At 37.0% G+C, this 20,151-nt stretch overlaps 1 protein-coding gene across 1 annotated transcript in view; it reads left to right on the forward strand.

Moving 5' to 3' along the window:
* Positions 1-14,684, forward strand: part of VWDE (von Willebrand factor D and EGF domains) — a 36,617-nt gene extending 21,933 nt beyond the window's left edge. The window contains exons 13-29 of the mRNA XM_032696577.1: positions 1,913-2,068; positions 2,664-2,768; positions 3,133-3,247; positions 4,243-4,493; positions 4,613-4,832; positions 5,380-5,517; positions 6,090-6,152; positions 7,635-8,315; positions 8,643-8,738; positions 8,824-8,919; positions 9,441-9,536; positions 10,486-10,581; positions 10,921-11,016; positions 11,511-11,606; positions 11,706-11,801; positions 13,066-13,161; positions 13,722-14,684. Of these exons, the coding sequence (XP_032552468.1) occupies positions 1,913-2,068; positions 2,664-2,768; positions 3,133-3,247; positions 4,243-4,493; positions 4,613-4,832; positions 5,380-5,517; positions 6,090-6,152; positions 7,635-8,315; positions 8,643-8,738; positions 8,824-8,919; positions 9,441-9,536; positions 10,486-10,581; positions 10,921-11,016; positions 11,511-11,606; positions 11,706-11,801; positions 13,066-13,161; positions 13,722-13,882 (2,658 nt within the window). The 3' untranslated portion in view covers positions 13,883-14,684. The remainder of the gene's footprint in view (positions 1-1,912; positions 2,069-2,663; positions 2,769-3,132; positions 3,248-4,242; positions 4,494-4,612; positions 4,833-5,379; positions 5,518-6,089; positions 6,153-7,634; positions 8,316-8,642; positions 8,739-8,823; positions 8,920-9,440; positions 9,537-10,485; positions 10,582-10,920; positions 11,017-11,510; positions 11,607-11,705; positions 11,802-13,065; positions 13,162-13,721) is intronic.
* Positions 14,685-20,151: the final 5,467 nt, after the last annotated feature.

Here is a 20,151-nt window from a genome sequence, read left to right on the forward strand (position 1 = left end):
TTTTCTTAAACTCAACATATATCCACTCAACTTGGCTTGAAATGATAGTCTAGAGTAAGTTTACACTCCATTAGGTTAGAAGACTTTTAGACCATGCTCACCGTAAGTCAATTATTGGGAATTCACTTATCACAGTTTGAAATGTCTCAGTTTTAACTTGTGGCAAGATATTCTGAAATCTCTCTTTTAGGTGGTGCATTTGGCTCCCGGCTACAAAAACTTTCTATTTAATCACTTTTAGTGATGATCTGTTCACTGACAAGAGCCAATTTACCGCTGTTAGCTGCAGTTGAGGAGAAAGCTGCAATTTTTTTGCTTGAGAATACAAAAGAAAGGAAGTTTGGGGGTTTGTTTTGTTTTGTTTTGTTTTTCAGGATGGAGTAGTAGTGAATTTATGGAAATGTCAATGGACTTGCAACAGAACTCCCCATATTTTGAGATTGAGCTTAAATGATTATAATTTCATAGGGGAGGCATTTTGACAGAATTAAGAATTTCTTAGTTTCAATATTTTCACTTTTGAAATGTTAGATCAAATATGGTAGGAACTTCATAGAGGTTTGGGTTGGACATGGCCAGCAAGCTATGACTACAGAGATACAGAATTGAAATGTAAAGCATGAGAGTGTGTTTAACCTCTGCAAAATGAAAATATGGTTTTACTTCCTTCTGGTTTACACTGAACCCTAGAAGTAAGTTTTTCTATGAACCTACTGAGCTGGAATGCTAGTAGATCTGAGGGCTCTTTAATTGGTTTTTGAAAGGTTGATCTGTTTCTGAAAAACTTATCTGAACTTGCCTCCAGGTAATAACAAAAGATTTCTGGAGAAATAGACTGTATCACTTTTCAAAGGTTACAGTACTAAATGCACTTAAAATTATATATTTAGAAATGTTTAGCATTTATACTTTTACTTACTCTTGCTGTGAATTATTTAAATGAATACACGGTGAAAGAAAAACAAAATGTTTGATTGGAACAGAAATAGCTCATATGTCTTTTTAGCAAAAGTGTTTAATTTTCTATCTTTAAAAAAACCAACAAAAAAAAAAACCAACAAAAAAACCCCAAAAAAACCCACAAAGGCTTATACAGCAGATGACCTATGTGAGGACTGAGATTGAATAAACGTCTCGATTGGCTTTGGTAATTGGAAAATGTACCAGTTCAGTAAAACCTAGTCAAGCTCAAAATTATTTTTAATTTCTTAAATTAATTTCTGTTCTCTTGATTCTTAGTCTGTCTGGATTCTTACTTCCATCTAACTTTATTTTTTTTCATATGCTTATTCCTACTTCCACATCAATACTTCAGTCAAACAGTATTATCATCCTTATTCTGTTACCTTGAACTCTCAAGATGGATCCTTGGATGACTTGTCTTCAGTGCAGTTTAGAAGAAAAGTCTACAGGGTCAATGGTGTCTTGTCCTATTGAAAATCTACTGGCTTGTACAAGGGCTAAAAGGCTTAGTGCCAGTGTTCCCCCAGCACCCAGAATGATACCTGAGCTCTGCCAGAAACCTCATCTGTTCCTTCGATTAAAGCCTGTCCTCACATGGGAGCAGAGATGGAGTGTGACAGAGGCACTTGCATGTCAGCTCGGTGCCGTTGCAGGACCACCCACTGTTTAACCCTCCTATTACTCCCCAGTTGGAAGAACTCTTTGTCCTTGACAGTGCAGTGCCAAAGGGCTGTGCGTCAGCAAAGGCTTCTCTGCCTTTCTTCCACAGTAGCAGGCTTAGCTAAAAATCTGTGTGTGCAAATAATGTCATTTAATATTTGCCACTGCATTCTAATCCAGACACATTAGATTTGTTCAAAACTGTACAATACATGTGTTTTTTCTCTCTGATAAAAATATTTGCATGATGTGTTTCACTGAAAAACAGATTTTCTGTCTTACCGTTTAGTATAGTAATAGACAATGGATTCCTGGAGAACTTCTAACTATGCCAGCTGTCTTCCAAAATGCCAGGACTGTCTACTGCCAATTACCAAATGATGGCCAGCAGTCTGATGTCATGGATGTGGTTGATGATAAACCCATTGCCAAGTGGCAAATAAAGGTATTTACAGAAATATTCACTTATGAATATTCCTATTAAGATGAAAATATATCTAGTAGATGTTATTCTTTTTTCAGTGGTTCTAAAGGTGGAACTCAGCTTGCCTAACTTGGGGTCTCAGTTTCATCACCTAAGGTGAAGTGTTGAGTGTCATTTGAGAGTGTTCTCCTGCAGGGGGACTGTAGATATGACCTAGGTCCTACGGAGACACTTGTTCTTCAGGAGTAGAAGTTACCCTAGAGCATTTCAAATAACGTTGGGTACATTTATGGTAGAATTGAATTGAGCCCAGGCTATATGTACTAATCCCTGTGTGAGGCAGATGTCTGAGCTCTCAAACGGATTGAGTCAGTAAGGTCAAGGGAGTGTACAAACTGTTCAACTTACCCTAAAGTAGACACCTACATGTGGTTGGTCAAATATCTGCCTAGACTTATGGGCAGGTTTGATTAGATTTCTGATGACTGTTGTGAGAGTTTAAATACCCATATGTAGCTGTCTGTTACTAAGTGGAAGGTCACGTCAGCAGCCCACACTGGTGATCTATCTATTGATACCTGTATTGGTTAATCCATTTTTGCTGTACACCTTGCAGATTTCTAATGATGGACTCATTTATAGCAACTCTAAAACAATGATATTATATGATGGAGCCTGTCAGATATGTGAATCACAAGAATCTGGATTATGTACGTTAAAGGTATGTGTTTCACTACTCTCCATTATGAATAAAATGCATTTTTTCAGGCAGAAAAAAAATGTAGAAAAATCAGCAGAATGTATCCTGTTCTTTTTCCAACAGGGATTTTCTATGCACAGAAATGATATGCACAGAAAGACAATTGCCTTGAGATGAGGCAATATTAAATGTAAAGAATCAAACCAAAAGCACTTCATATAATTACCAAATAAAACCAAGCTTACTGTCAGTTGCTTAGATTTAAAAACAAGCTTAGTTGTTTAATGGAAGTGCAGAATTATTAGATTTTATTTGGTGCTATACAAATTCATAACCAATTTGATAACAAAAATATTAATAAATCACATTTTTATTTCTCTAAAAGGAGAAAACATGCAACATAGATGGACTCTGTTATGGTGAAGGAGACACAAATCCAACCAGCCCTTGCTTACTCTGCAGACCTGACATATCGAAGTTAACTTGGTCAGTTGTTGAAAGTAAGTTCTAAGTAGTTCTTTTGTAATACCAAGAAGTTGAAAGTCTACTAAGCTTTTATATTTATGGAAATAGTGATGGTTTAGTTTTAACTATTTACAAAAAAACTAATGAAAATTAACAACTTTCGGTTTAATTGGCACTTCAAAGTCTTTTGGTATTTAGCAAGCTACATCCACATATGGTTGTCTTCAACATATAGAAAGTATTTTAAAAAAAATTATTCTGATACCAAACAGATGGAGATCACAAACTGAATTAAATGACATGTAATATTTATTAGGCCCTTAATATTTGGACATCATCTACATCAATGGCATAGATACATGGCCTAAATATTTGAAAGTATATCCAAAGTTTTCATACTTCAGCCCATTTAGAAACCACACTATGTAAAGAAGACCTAAGATTTTCCTTTTCCTTTTCCATAGTATAAAGTTCTAGACTAGAAATGTAGTTCAATCTTTTGTCTCAGATTTTGTATTTTCCATTGGTGTTTATGTGTATGAATGTGCTGGCAAGACTGCCTTGATTGGAAAGGGTCTTGTGTGAATGGGACTCCTGGTGCCTGTATTGGTGAATCTTGTCCTCATTCAAACTTATACTGAAAGCCAGCGTAGCTATACCTATTTCAAAAGAGTGAAACCTGAATGAAAGGAATAAAATTAAACTCATCCAGCAGTCATGAAGTCAAGGGATTTTCATGTTATGGTCATATAGTTAAAATATAGTGGCTAAATTCAATAAATTCTTTTTTTTTTTTTGATGTATAGATGCAGTGCATTACAAGCTCTTGCAAAGTAAAAGTAATTTCTTGGTTATGTTGGTATAGTTAAAATGAAAATATCGAGTGTTTTTTCTGTGCCATACCAATGGCATTAGAATTTAAGAGGAAAAATTCCATGTGACTTTCTTAATAGAAAGACATTATCCTTTTAATTTTTTTAAGTATACTGTAACTTTTGCTTAAAAGATAAAAACATCTTCTTTGTTACAGACAATCAGCCTCCAGTCCTTGAAACTTCTCAGGTTATGCTACAGACTTTTTATGGAGAAGATTTTGTATATCAGTTTTTGGCTTCAGATCCAGAGGGCTCTGCTATTCATTTCACATTGGATTCTGGTCCAGAAGGTGCCAGTCTTTCCCCATCAGGTCTCCTTTTGTGGAAAGCTGTGTCAGCAAATCTCCATAAATTAACATTTTCTTTGACAGATGACTGCAATGCAACAACTAAGGTAGAAATAGAGGTAATGAATATTACAGTAAAATGACACCTACTAATAAGATATTTAAGATATCTAATTACAGAACTCATTGCTAGTACATTAAAAAAATAGAAAACTGTCTTATTGGGCATGTCTTGTAGGTCAGTGTAAAATCATGTGATTGCCTAAATAATGGCTCATGTGTGACAAACATTAATTTCCCACCTGGAAGTGGAAGATATCTTTGTGTGTGTGTGGCTGGATTTGAAGGTGATCTCTGTGAAGGGAATACTGATGACTGTAGACTTAACCAGTGTGGTATTGGCAGATGTGTGGATGGAATAAACAGCTATTACTGTGAATGTCCACCTGAACTTCAAGGTAAATTGCTACTTTATTTACACACATTTATCACGTTCAGTGATAAATAGGAGTTTCTAATTATGTCTGAAATTTTATTTTTTTAATTTTTGACCGTAAATAGCTTACTGTTAGATTATGAAGAAATTTTCTGTTCTGGTGATAAAGATATATGGTATACTTCAAGATTTTTCTTGCATGAATACAATGGTTGTTTATTTTAGTTTACTATGAAAGCAAATTTCCATAGTTTTTCTCCACAGAGGTAAACTCAGCAATATGGAGAAAGATACAAATGATGAGTTTGGTTACAGTGTGATTTCTCCTGCAGATAAACATGTAGTTCCCACAGCTCATTTTTTCCATATTCTCCAATAAGCAAGATACTTAATATAAGATGAAAAAATGTGAATTGCAAACCTAGTCAGCTGTTCTTATTAGCTGTACTGAAATGATAGATATTTTTTTCTCTATTTCAGCACTGGCATACATTGTACTTTTATAAATATGCCATCAAAGTCTAATGACGCAATATTATAGAAAAAATTAAATCTGTGTTTTAATGCAGGTAAACACTGTCAAGAGGATGTAGATGAATGTGTATCCAGTCCTTGCTTCCCTGGAGTATTTTGCTTCAATACTTTTGGTTCTTACTATTGTGGTCCATGCCCAAATAATCTGCAAGGAGATGGGAAGTCATGTTATGGTAAAATTCCTTGTTTTTCAGAAGAGTAGTACTATCTTACTGTCAGCAGTAGTACTATCTGTAGTCAACAAAACAGGACTGTGTCTCTGGTGATGGCAACATCAGACTGTACTGGGTTTCATAGCTGTAAAAAACTTCTTCTAGTGACAAGAAAAAAAACAGATACAAAACACCCCAATTCTTTTATATCAAAGTAGAATACAATGAAATTTTGGGGGGAGGGGGTGTTCTTCATTATTTTCATAATATGAGAAATTATTGACAAAATATTTTTCTATTAGATAGATTAGCATAGAATTATTTACCCAAATCAAGCCATTTGCCAAATAAGGTGCCCAAACATTTATTTACAATGCAATTACTGAATAACTTGTATTTTTAAAATACTCTGTTAAAAACTTCTTTAAAGTTATTAAGTTTTAATGTTATTAAAAAATATCTAAGAAATATTTTTCCTTTTTATTCTGAATTTTGAGTTGTTTTTATCTATTGCAACTTTTACTTTATTTAAAGTTGAAACAAATGTAGCTGCTTCTGTGCACTACTAATGTGCCTTCACATATTTTTTTTAGAAAGCTTTGAAGACACTGATGTTGAAAGGAAGGATTCCACAGGAGAAATTGGAGGAAATAAAGGTGATTTCTTTTCATAAAGAGAATTGAATTTCCAATTCACATACTGATAAGAATATAGTTGTCAAACAAAGGTCCTAGTCAGTTTTATGTTAGTTAGTTTAATTTTTCAGTTTGACACAATTTAATTCATTACTAGGGTTGTATTCTGATCTGAAAAATGAGACTGAAATGTCAATATCAACAAATCCCTTAGGTCAGTCAAGTAATTTTATTGAGTGTGATGTATGACACTCCTAGAGTTGCCTTTTGTTTTAGTGACTAACCACTGACATAAAATAGGTAACATGGGGATAGGAACATCTGTTATATGAGATAAGCAAAAGTTTATGGCATTATGTTGAATGCCATTTTCCTGCTTTAACTCAAAGGAAAGGTGAAAGATGTGGCAAGTGACTGTCTTTATTCTAAAACTCTAAATGCTGTTGCTGGCATTTCCAGGTCTGTGCCTGCTGGGGCTTTCTTTGCAGGAAATTCTCGTGTGTCTTTTCCCTTTATCTCTGAATTGTTGTTGAGGGAGAAGGGAGGTACTCTCTCACTCCACTGCCAATGCTGGATAACTCTTCATCAGCTGCAAAATGGTTTGCTTTTCAGCATTAGGAGATAGCACTCTAATACGATTCAGTAACGTTTAACCTTTTGTGGACCACTTTTTAGGACTTTTGTAAATGGATTGGGGTTTCATTCTTCCTCCTTCTCATAATGCTAAAAGACCACATATGGCATTCCAGCAGTCTTGGATTACAGTGCCTTACTCTTTCCACAGACTTCCAACTTTTCTTGGGCAGAATATGAAGAACGTTTCATTCATTTTGCGCTCCTTTCAATGAGGAGGCTGAGTCAGTCTCTGTTGTTTAGCAAACACATGCAAAACCTACTAATAAAACCCATGTAGAAACTTTAAGAAAGTTGCTTAAAAAGTTTGAAGAGTAAAAGATGGTAATACTTTTGCAACAAGGTGGTGGATTATTCACCGAGAATACTGTCCATGGTGCATCAGTAAGTAAAATCATCCATATAATTGTGATTAAATCTCTGCTTCTGGACTCTCAGCTTATTACTAGCACTTAGACACACTGATGAACCATATGCAGTATCTTTTCTTTAAATTCTTTCAGTTACCTGGCTGGAAGCCATATATGGATCTGGTAATCTGCTCTGACAGTAAATCTCTTTATTGACGTGGTATGGGAAAATCTCTGCTATCTAACTCATATATATGGTGATTCCTCCTTATCTTCCAGCCAAGAAAAGGCCATGGTGAGGGTGGGAAAGGATGTAAACAGAATACCTTGATCTTCTCTAATTCTACCACTTAGGTTCTACTGCTTACATTCTGATGTAACACATGGAGGGACTTCTTGAATCACAGAATGAATGGGCTGTATGTTTATCTGTTCAGAAAGCATTCCCCACGCTCAGAAGGAAAAGAGTCTGTTACTGTTCACATACTTTTTTCCCCCCTTTCTTTCTAACATGCTGCAGGGTTTCAACAATCATCCTTTGAGAAGGTTTTAAGCATCTCAAGCTATATTCCCAGTTCTACAGATGTCTCAAAGAGATTTATTTCTACAGAAATGGTCAGTAGCAGCGCACCACCAGCCTCCACAGTAAAAACAATCACTGCCTGGAAGTCACTTAATTCTCAGAGAAGTGCTTCTTTACAACCTGCTGTTACTGGAAACATTGCTCACACTCTCAGGACCATCAGTGGTCACCTTGCTGACATGGAAGTGAGTTCTTCAGTACATACTGTGATGACTGCATCTTCAGAGAGCCATGCTGTATCACCTGAGAAGAAAACAAGGCCACAAACTGAGGCCTACAGCTATTTTGACACTAGCAGGAAGACTTCTCCTAGCAGCAGAGCAAATATAAGCAAAGGACTTTCTTTGCCAAGCAAAGCATTCAAAGGTGGCAATGTTCAGAGAGTTCTGCACCTATTAGCCAAGCATAAAGCAAGTAATTTACCTTTTGCCCCTGTCAAAGTCACTGTCCCACCAAAAATGCTTCCTGAAGAACTGAGTGAAGCAGTGATTCCTAAAGCAATAACCTGTACTGACTTACCCTGTTTTCCTGGTGTACACTGTGAGCCAAGTCAGGATGGAAGCATCAGGTGTGGTCGTTGTCCTTATGGTTATTATGGAGATGGCTTCACTTGCAGAGGTATTACAAATAACTGAACTTAAATGCCTTGAAAAAAAGAATATTGAGATGTCTTCATAACTTGAAAGTACATTGTTACTGTATAATCAGTGAAAAGCCCAGTGTATTGAATTTTCTCACTTTCACTATTAATATTGGCATAGCCTACAGGCTTTTAGTTGTATGGATGCACTTAAAAATATTTTCCTGATGTGTCTTAGACTCCCATTTACAGACAGTGGCATAATGGATTCTCTGTGATTTGTGCATTATGTTAGGCAAAACACGGTTGTGTGAAATGCGACTTTTATTTTCCTTATTCCCTTTGTTTTCTTCATTGCCTTTCAGCAAGATGTAGACAAACATGTGGCAAAAATATGGAGTGTGTGGCACCCAATATTTGTAAATGCAAGCCTGGTTATGCTGGTTTTAACTGTCAGGCTGGTGAGTATGGCATTTTGATTTTGCCTGTGGTAACTCATATGCACAAATTAATGATTTGAAGAGTGATATTGATTTTTTCGCACAGCTCTGTGCAGACCTGATTGCAAAAACCATGGGAAGTGCATTAAGCCAAATGTCTGTGAATGTCTACCAGGATACAGTGGCTCCACTTGTGAGGAAGGTAAATAGAGTATTTTTTGCTTTTGAATACATAAATACCCAAAGGATGCTGTGAACAACTTCCATGACTGTTCATTCTGACAGCAAAGAGGTGTGCTCATTTTACTTTTACTTTAACAGAACCCTTAAGTAACACAATGGTGTATATCCTAATTTTCTTGATATACATTGTAATGTTGCTTGCGATGGGATATTCCTAAATTTAGCTTTTGCTGTAAGTAGAGGACTTCACCAGTGAATGTAATTGCCCCTAAGCTAAACAGTCCTGAAGAGTGGGAAATACTCTCTGGAAATTGTGTCAGGTTTCTTTCTTTCAGGGTGGCCATCACTGTTGAGACTGTGTACTCTTGGAATGAAATTCTTGTTGTTATTCTTGTCAAAAGGCATTGCATATGTCTCCTTATTTTATTTCCAGTTCTTTGCTCACCGTCAGTTATTAACATTTCCCTTTTTATAAAGCATGACCAATCCATGCATCTTTGCGGAGCTGATTTCTTGAACAACATAATTCTGTACCTGCAGCACATTGTAAACCACCCTGTCAAAATGGAGGCACGTGTTTGGCCAGAAATCTCTGCACCTGCCCATATGGCTTTGTGGGACCAAGATGTGATACAAGTAAGCAAAAGAGCATGAGGGAAAAATACAGAACATTTGCTTCTGTTGTTCAGGAGCAAGAAAGTAAATTATGGTTTAAATTTTTATGCACTCTGTCTAATGCTAGCAAATGACATAATACCTCTGCCTCTTTGAAGGAGCCCATACTTGGGCTTTTTGAACATTAGATAATATTTGCACATAACTTTGAAAACCTAATGGACTATTAAAGTTTGGCTAGATTTCATCCTGGTAATTTCTATCATTCAGAGAGTCCAAATTTAGACATGCTGTTTATATATCATTCACTTGAATGTACTACTTTATTGACCCAGAACTGAGAAAGTTCTTTGTCTCCTCCTCAAATCCCAGCACTTTTGGACTCAGTTTTTCTTGTTCTAGTCTCGTTTGTGACACTAAAAAAAAAAAAAAAAAAACAGCTGCTCTTTGTTAAGGAGTACTAAAGAGAATGAGATATAGTCTTGAAGAACTGATTCATGGTTTTCCAGAGCCATGATACTTAAATGTCTTTGCTTGTTAGTCTCGTGTCACTACGAGCCCTTGCTGAAGTGATGGAAGACATTTGACTGAACTTTCGTGGAGTCCGTCAAACTCATCATGTTACATGGTCTACTTGTCTCTTAGTATAGCATTTCCCATTTCTTTTAGAATTTTTTTGAACTTTTCTAGGTTTTTAACACTGAATATAACCAAACCATGGATAATTGCATGGAAAGACATTTCATTTACTTTGTTGTCTGGTGCTAGCTATTATGTGTTTGAGATTGGATTAATCTGTTCAGCAATTCCTCTTCAGCTAGTGGAATTGTATGTTATTTCCTGTGTTGATATGTAGGAAAGAACTGAAATATTAATCAAGCATAATTTGTAACATATCTCTTTCTCTCTCTTCACCCCGACGTCCTCCCCCACCTTCTCCTTTGTTTTTGCCCAACGTTTTGGATTCTAGTGGTTTGCAACAGACATTGTGAAAATGGTGGTGAATGTCTCACTCCAGACATCTGCCAGTGTAAACCTGGGTGGTACGGACCTACATGCAGTACAGGTAACACTCCTGCAACTTCCATGTTCCTAAGAGAGTGTCCATGGGACCTCCCATAGTTTGAAATCTGGAACTGTGTGGCTCAGAGAGCAGAGATGGGCAGCTGCTTACTGCAGTAGAGCTCCAGCACTCCCTCATGACTCTGCATGTAGTTTTGCTGCCAGCAGCACCTCTTGGAAGTCTTATACTGATCCTTTAATTTTGGTTAAGATTCTGTGGGAATGGTGTTACCTGCAGTTATCTTAGGTGTTTAGTTCCAGTCCTTGCAACACACACACATTTTTTTTTATATACTTTATTTGGATGTCACGCTTCCCACTCTTCCTGACCCTATTTCTGCAGCAATGTGTGATCCTGTGTGTCTCAATGGTGGTTCCTGTACTAAGCCAGATGTCTGCCTCTGTCCACATGGATTCTTTGGTGCCCAGTGTCAGAATGGTAATATTTTATGTTTTTTCTTACCCTCACCCCTTAGCTGCCAGTATGAGACAATGTGTGATAAAACATTAAGGCACGAAATTAACAATCAAGTCATGTACCTGAGAAGTGGTGCAAAACAGATATTGTGTTATTTTTTAGATTTTATGACTGATTCAATGAGTGTTCAAGGAGAAGGGAGACTCAAAATTTGTCTTGTCTTCCACTCAACATTTGAGCAGCATTCAACCAGTGCCATTGTATATTTTTTGTAGTCTAGTTACTCATGTACACGTACAGTTGCCATCCTTGACCCCTTTTTATCTGATTTTGTCTTTACTATTGATGTTGGCACCAAACCACATTAATATGATTTTTACAACACTGGCCTGGTAGTTCTGAATGTCTATACAAGCTGTCAGAATCTTAGTCTTGCTCTCTTGTTTCATAGAAGTATATCACTAAGGCAAACAAAATACCAACTACAGCCTCTTCCTCCTGTTTCTGTCTTTTAGCTGTCTGCAGCCCGCCTTGTAAGAACGGTGGTCATTGCATGAGAAATAATGTCTGTACTTGTCCTGATGGGTACACAGGTGGAAGATGTGAAAAAAGTAAGCCAGTGTTAAAATCCTTCCAGGATCCAAAAATAACCAACAAATTATTCTGTAATCAGTTAAATGTATTGAACAGCACATGTTTTTGATTTTAAGGTATCTGTGAGCCAAGGTGTATGAACGGAGGAAGATGTGTCGGCCCAAACATTTGCTCTTGTCCTTCAGGATGGAGAGGAAAAAGATGTGACATTCGTAAGTACCTTGTAGTTAACAGGAGAACCATACCTTACAAGTAAGATATGATTTAAGGTAACTCTGTCCACACAAGTAATAGGAAGTTAGTGCCAAAGAACTTAAGTATATACACATGTTGAAAAAAATAGTAGTCTGTAACTTGGAAGCGAAATTTAGGATGGAGAACTAATACCATGCAGTTCTTAGGCTAAATCATGAGACCAAAATATCTTCTAAGTTCTTGTACAGTAAATATTATCTGTTTCTTTCTTAATTCTTGTCTAAATAAGAAATATCCATATTTCTGCAAGGAGCTGAGTTCAGTAAAGTGAAAGAAATTCAATTTGTGCTGTAGGATATAAAAACAGATAGAAAAAGAAGTTCAGTGAAAGATGGAAAAACTGGAAATGGTGGGAAGCGATTGAAATAGAAGATGCAATGAGCACAAGCTCTTTAGGACAGGCAGAAATAGGACTGTGATGGTAGAACATCTGTGGGTCACATTATATCTTAATGAAGATACTGATGGTGCATAAAGAAAATGTGTCAGCGTGGATAAAAGCACAATCTGCATGAAAATCAGCATGAGGATGGGTGGTAGAAATCCCATAGCTAAAGTGTTAGTGTCTGTCATAGTACTCACCCAAGGCTCAGGAACTGATGCAGGCAATGAGCTCTCTAATGGCACGGAGGAAAAACAGTTTTCCCTGTATTACTTTCTGTAATTATTGGAAAGGGGGGGTTTTTTGTTGAAAAAAATATTACCAGTATGGACATGGATGAGATATTCTTGGACACTGTGGAAGAGAGATTTGATTATCAAATAGGCACCTAATGAATGGAAACAATAGCAGGTTAATTATCGTTTAATAAGCAGGGGCAAATGTGCAGAAAAATGGGTCACAGAAAATAACTTTGGATCAAATGTTCATGAGTTGATTCACCATGTGTTCAGTTGCATGACAGACAAAAGATCTCTCACCAAGGTATGGGGTTTAGAAAGGTAAATTTGGAAAAAGCAAAGCTATTTAGCATATTTCAGGCTTTTGTAGCAATCTGTGGTGCCACAGAACATCTCAATCTGAGCTTTGGCTGTAGGGCTTTTTGTTTCCAGTTGCCTTTCTTCTTTAATATCCTGTTGATCTTAGATAGATAGTTCAGTGAAGATGATGTGACTCGTGTTTGGAAAGCACTCAACCTCTCATGGGCATCCTGAAATCTGAGTCATAAGTCAAAGTAATCACTTGGAATTTAACCAAACTTTGTGATGATGTTTGTGCAGCAATCTGTCTTCAGGAATGTAAGAATGGTGGGGAGTGTATTGGACCGAGTACATGTCACTGTCCTCCGCAGTGGGAAGGAATCCAATGTCAAACACGTAAGAATTATGTGACCTGAAACCTCTTGCTTCAGCACAGTTCAGACTGCACAGTACAGCCATATGCAGAGCCTTGAAGTTCTATACCTTGGTTGTATTTTACCCTAATCTGTGTCAAAGGCAGGATAAAGAGTAGAGATTCGTCTGCCCATTCTGAAGCCCTCCAGGATATGATGGCAGTCTGGGACCGTGGCAGTATGTGTTGGCTTGCTCTAATACTGTACGCTGCTGTACCAGCCCTGAGAAGCCATTGCAATAGCTTGAAATAGTAAGATGCATTAAAAAACATCTTACTCTTGTTCCTTGCTCGGTCTGATTCACACTCTTGGCATGTTCTCATGTTAAATCTGCATCAAAGCATGAGGGGGATGGGATGGGCATAAGAACTTTGTTGGTTCCACATGACCGTTAAGTCTCCTATGCTGAGGGGTGTTTCCTTGCGAAAATACTGAACGAGTTCTTGGCTCCTATAAGCAAACAGAATAAGTATATAGAAATAGTAGCCACTTTTCCTCCACCAAGGTGTTTCCATGAATAAAGCCACATATCTCTTGTTTCAGCTGTATGCAACCAGAAGTGTCTGTTCGGAGGCAAGTGTGTGTTGCCCAACGTATGCTCTTGTCGTCCAGGTTATACTGGAGTCCTCTGTGGGAAGAAAATTCAGGTACATGTGGAGTCAAGATGCCATCACAGATACAGTGATTTGGGAGTCATTATCTAGTCCATCCTGTCCAATGAAGCAGCACGATATACACCAAATGTGTATTTAGTCTGATTTCTCCCTTTCAGTCTTCAGTGAGGGAAAATTAATGAAATTCCTAAGAGCTATTCCAGTAACTTTTAGGCTTTAATACTTAAAAAATTGTTCTCAACACCTAATGTACATTTCCTTTGTTTCAAATTAAGCTGATTATCTCTTGTCATGCAGCAGGGATTGGTAACTATCCTCTTCACAACCACTATTCTCTCTTCCAGCATCTGGCCCCATTTTAGGGAGAAGTGTCCCGCTGTTGACTTTCTTAGCTTGCATCAAGTCAAGCCCTGATCTTTTCCCAACTAACTACACTGCCACTCAGTTCATCCCTGTTTTATACAAATGTTCATTATCCCAAAGTGTAACTTGGGAATAGCTTTACTTTTTTGCATCATAAGGTATAATGGTGATTTCTCTGTTTTGTCACACAATTTTCTGTTGGATTCCCTTGCTTGAGTGCTGACAGTCACTCACTGAAGTAGTTTAATTAAACATTTCCTTACAAGTAACTTCTTTGTGACATCTGAAGTAAAAGTATGCTCTTCTTGCATCATCTGTAGTGTTTCTCTTAATTTCAATGTATAGACACTTTTCTGGTGCCAGCAGAATTGAGAGATGGGGCAGATATGCTTCAGAAATTGAAAGAGAGAAATGCTCATACATCTTTTGAAAATACAAAACTACACATCTTATGACAATAAGAGACTATTTTTTTCAATATGGATTTCCAAAATTGGCCCTAAAGAGAGAAATATTTTGATTTAAATGTTTACATAACTATGTCTGCAAAGCATTAATATATTTTTAATCTAGAAAATGTATATTGCTGATCAGTCAGACAGTGCTGTATTGATTAAAACGGCAAATTTTCTTTAAGAAATAAAAGAGCTATAGGCACAAGTTTAACTTATGTTGTGATTCTGTGGATCAGGAAAGCAGAGACTCATGGATAACTTTATCGTAAACATGGGTTGCATCATTAAAGTATGTTTTTAATTTTTTTTCTCTCTCTCCAGGGTACAAAGGCATCATGATTGAAGAAATATATCAATTAAATTGCAATGCTTCATGGATGTATGAGACTTGAAAATGCCAAAAGGGTTAAAGGCAATTATAGAGCTTATTTAAATGAAAGGAATATTCAGAAGTGTTATTTTTAAAGATTTGTACTACCAAAAATATGGTGAGCTTCAAACCAACAATCTTGTAGTCATTAAAGCATATGTATACTTCTATAATTTTTTGCTACCTCATGCACAAACCCCACAGCTTCTGATGTCTTCATTGGACTCAGATCTGATGACTGATGCAAACTCAAAATTCTGCAGTTTGTTGATGCAGTCAGCTGGACTGAGATTTCCTTTGTGGGAACAAGATTGTAGCAGCTGCTGGGTGTCTCCAGCAAGGAAGGCAACACTTCAGCACTTCCTGAATGGTACCTTCTGTTTGTAAACACTGTATACATTATGTATTATTTGGCTGCAGACAGAAGAAAAAGCAGAACTATGTTTTTCTTCTTCTCTTGTATTTGCATCATTCCTGGTATAATGATAAGCCAGTAGGGAGGAAGGAGGGAGAACCTGAACTGAGGCTGGGCTACTAACAATGGAGGCTTCCTTCCTATCTTGTTAACAGTCAACCAGGTGCAGAATGACTCTGGTTTATCTATGACAAGCCTTTGCAGCCACAAGCCAGATACCAACTCTTCTGTTTTGACTTCCTTACTTACGCTTATAAATTTGAGTACCCAGCTACTGAATTATTGATGTGTCTGTAAGACTTTAGGCCCCTGCTTTGAGATAGCATTCAGTCATATGAGGAAATTTTGTCCCCAAGTCTTTAGGAGAAATTTGACAACGCTTTTAGCAATGCTGAATCTTAAAATGGGAACTAATAAGCAGAGAAATTTGTTGTATATATGCCATCTGTACACATCATGTCAGAAAGTATTTGTAAGGACTTCTTAGAGGATTTCTTTCCATTACCTATTGCTCCAATGAACTGTTAGCACCTACCAGCTACCAGATAGTTTTTGAACAAATAAAATTCCATTTTTTCTTAAGTTTCCTACAGAAGACTGCTACCTTCTCCTACAGCTGTTAAAGACATTTCAGTTCCTGCCACAATGAACTTGAGTTCTGTAAAAGACACAAATATCCCTTTACTTAAGCCATTCAAATTTACTGTTTTGTTTTGTTTATTCTAGACCAAAATTAAATATCATGAGTTCCTGTTCTCCTGAGCAATATTTAGTTTACATATTCTAACTCTGAACGGGAAGAAAATAAGAGCTCATTTTGCCATTTACTGCCACTCTGGGATGCTGATTGCCAAATCACAGCTTTTAGCAGCTCTGTGCATAGATTTCTCCTCACCTTTTTATAGTCCTCTTATGTCATTTTGCAAAGTAAGCTGACATTTTGAGAGCTCAGCATCATTCCAGAATGAGACCTGATGGATTTCCAAGTGCCTGACTTGTGTATTTAAAAAATATTTTCAGTTTCCCACTTGCATTTTAAATTTCAATGTTTCCATAGTTTCTTTCACTCAAGCATCCCAGTGGCTGATAGCCTGATAATCTGAGAACTGTTCTATTATTTAAAACCTTTCTCACATCTCACAAAGATCTTGATGAACAAAACCTGACTAGCTCCTGGAACTGATGCCTCGGGATGATGCTTTGAATACATAAGGTTCTGAAAATGTTTTTAAAGTGCAAACACACCAGTATCACATAATCTCATATTGTAATCACCCCTATTCCACATGTCAGTTACAGAGGTACTGTGCTAAAGAGAAAGAGAACATCTGTCTGGAACACTGCTAATAGTATTTTGGTTAATGAGTTTCTGCAACCCTCTGTTCACAAAACTTAATATGTATATGTGCATTCTAGGATTTCAGGCTGAATAAAGGGGTTTTTTCATCATAACTTTTAGTATTTCCCACTTATTTTCAGTGGTTCTAAAGGCAGAAATTATTTTGTTCACATTTTCCAAACACAAGCTGTGTGAACAAAAGCACATCCAGAGTTTTGCTATAGTGGCTAAAAATGCTCAGTGCTAAACTGTCCTATTTTCCAGCAAACACATGGTGCAGAAAAATTACTACTACATGCAAAAGGCCAGACAGCTACTTCAAAACTGTCCAGTAATTATGTGATTAGTTGAAACTATTTTGTTACTATGTTGTCCATCATACACGTGAAACAGAATTCACTGTAATTAAAAAGCACATTGCAACAATACAGCAAAATTGCTCAGTGCAGCAAGAAGAGGCAGAAGCATAGAGAGTGCTTATGTACTGAGGTTAACAAGATTGTTCTAAACTTGCAATCTGAAATTAAGCCCCAAAGATTTAGGGGATTTGGGACAGGGAGAGAAGGGTTGCATAGTGCTGGAGTTCACACAATTCTGATATGATGGAACGAATGCCCACTTGTGCCAAACTGAAGATCTTGCAGTGACCCTTAGCACATTATGCAGAACACAGGCACCTTCACTGAATTTTCTTGCATGATTTCTTTAGACACCAAAGACTGCTGCAAAGTACCTATGTACATCATCCATTTATTACCAGGTTGTACTACAGTTGCTATTCAGGCCAGCAGAAATTCTTCCAAGTGCAGATTGACTTTTGTCCCTGATCTTGAAAAGATCTTTAAAATGCAGTACAATTAATGCTTTCTAAAGGAAGGACTCGTATCACAGAAGATACCACAGCCAGCCATGTTGGCTGTGATTTAAAAATAAAACCACAAGTGGGCCCCATGAGAAAGGCTCTTTCTTTTTACAAAAGTTAATTACATGTTCTCAGAGCTGTGAAGAGAAGCAAGTTAACATTTCCATTTACAAAAAGCAAACTTATAAAGAAGAATCAGCACAAACCCTAAAGTAAATAGGTATAAAAACTGAAGCTACTTGACAAATTTGTTACATCAACTCCATTACTGGTCCAAATGGGAAGATACAAAGTTCAAATTCTCAATAAAATGTAACATCTGGATAGATATACAAACCCAAATGTAGAGGTTAGAAAGTGTTACTAAGGACTAAAGATGTTTATGCTGTTTCTGTCACATTAAAGGTGTCACATGGCGGTGTCAGGTCATTTTATCCAACTTCCACCCACAGCTCTGTTTAGCCAGTAAATGATATTTTACAGATAAATCACTTAAATCAATTCTTGCCACAATCACTTAAGAGTGAAAGAGAAAATATAAATGGTAAAATATGAGTGTAAGTAAATTAGAAAGAAGAAGCACTTCTCACACTTCCACGCACACTCTAAAAAGACAGAGTATCAAAAATGCAACCAATGCAATATCCCTACAATTTTTCCAGTTCTTTATAGTGAAAAACAGAGCATCCTACTAACTATAGTTACAATTAGCTCTAATAAGTAAGAGAGCTAATATGTTCTGTTTTGTTTTTCTTGATCTTTGAGCTGCATGCATGAGCCGCTTCCCACAGAAAGACACATCTATCTCCAAAAACTACATTCTGTAACTTGTACATTCAATTCTCCAGCAAGTGGAAAACAAACAAAAGACAAGAATTACTGACAGTTCTTTTAGTAAATGTATGTGGAATGTGGAAATAATGTGGGGACCTGGACTGTCTCTTTTATTCTCTCTTAAAATTTAATTGAATTATTAAAAGAAATTATATTTAACAAAACAAAAAAACCCATGAAAAATCCTGTAGCCAGTAGATGGTGCTACATTCAAGTAGTATTTCTAAAATATTACATTACTTTCTGTGTGATATCAAACTACTGTTTACTTATCTCAGTAATTTTTAAAGAAGACATTCATTAAATTAACATTTGTTTTGGCCTGCTCAGAAGCACCAATTACACATCTCTCACTGACTGCTCCTTTTACTCCTAACAATGTCAAGATCTCTTTCAGCTTCTAGTCACCATTATTGTCAGTTTTGTCTGTACTAGTCGAAGTCAGTCTTTTGGGAATAATACTGAGATATGATGCCTCTCTGTATTTACATAGTTCTGCTCATTTACTCTAAATCTTTGGTCTGATGTAAGCAATTTTTTTCCCTTCACTCCCCTGCAAACAGTATGTCACCTAAGGTATTCAACTCCTAAATTTCTAAATTATGGTATGATTATTGTAATGAACTGTGACACTGAATTTCATCATCATCAAGCCTACTTCAGAACCACTGATAAATCATCTTGTTTCATGCATGAAAATCACTTTTTTTACTAGCAGGTGTGAAATAGACAGTGTATCACAGCACAAGCAGCATAAAAACCATGCACTTCTCTTATGTGGTCCTCTGTCTCCGGGAACAAATCCTGCACAACATGCCTGCAGCATGTTTTGTCTGAACTAAATGCAACAGCCTCTAAAGCAAGGGCAGAGGAAAGCTCGACTGTGCCACTCAGCAATTGCTCGTAACAAGAAAACAGGAGTCTCATGGACTACACCCTTGCCTTTCATTTGCTCCCTGCATGCCTGGGTTCTCTCTTTTAGAGGAGGCTGGTAACTGAGAAGACCCATTACCCTTGCCTCTTTGCTCAGTGACTTGTAATCCCTGGAGAAACATGCCCATATAAATCACTCTGCCCATGAGAGCTACTGCATGTTCTGGTAAGGGAGTTTATACAAAGTTAAAATGTTTTCCAACAAATGGACTAAAGTGATGCATAGCTAAAATTCTCTCATCAAAAATTCCAGTTTCACCTAGAAAACAAGGAAAACCAAACTATCTCTCTCAAAAAAATAATTGATCTGAGCATAATTCAGAAAGTTGACTGATTCAACTCAAGTGTTTTGGCAAAACCTTCCTCAACTGCAGCATTCAAGCAACAGCACAAATTAGACATGGAACAATGGACATAGGAGTCTCAGTCCAACATGCAACCTGACCAAAAGGCTGCAAAATCTAAATAAGGCCACATGGGAATATCTCCAGAAGGGAGGCCTCAACATGTTCCACACAGGTGATTTGTGACAGGCACAGCTTTTCCTCACTGCCAGTCTGTAGCCTCCCATTGTACTGCTCCTATAACAACACAGTCTTGAACGGAAAAGAATTATCAATGTCTCCAGAAGAAAAACACATTTCCCTATCTCACTGGGATAAGGAGAAGAAATAATTGGAAGTTGAGAGATGATCAGATAATATGACTGTAGAAGTAGTCAAGATAAGGACTCTTTTGGAGTATCAGTATGGATTAAGCTTTTAGAAAGTAACAGCAGAATTGTCTGA

This window comes from Chiroxiphia lanceolata, chromosome 1 (assembly GCF_009829145.1).
Source record: "Chiroxiphia lanceolata isolate bChiLan1 chromosome 1, bChiLan1.pri, whole genome shotgun sequence".
Taxonomy (NCBI): domain Eukaryota; kingdom Metazoa; phylum Chordata; class Aves; order Passeriformes; family Pipridae; genus Chiroxiphia; species Chiroxiphia lanceolata.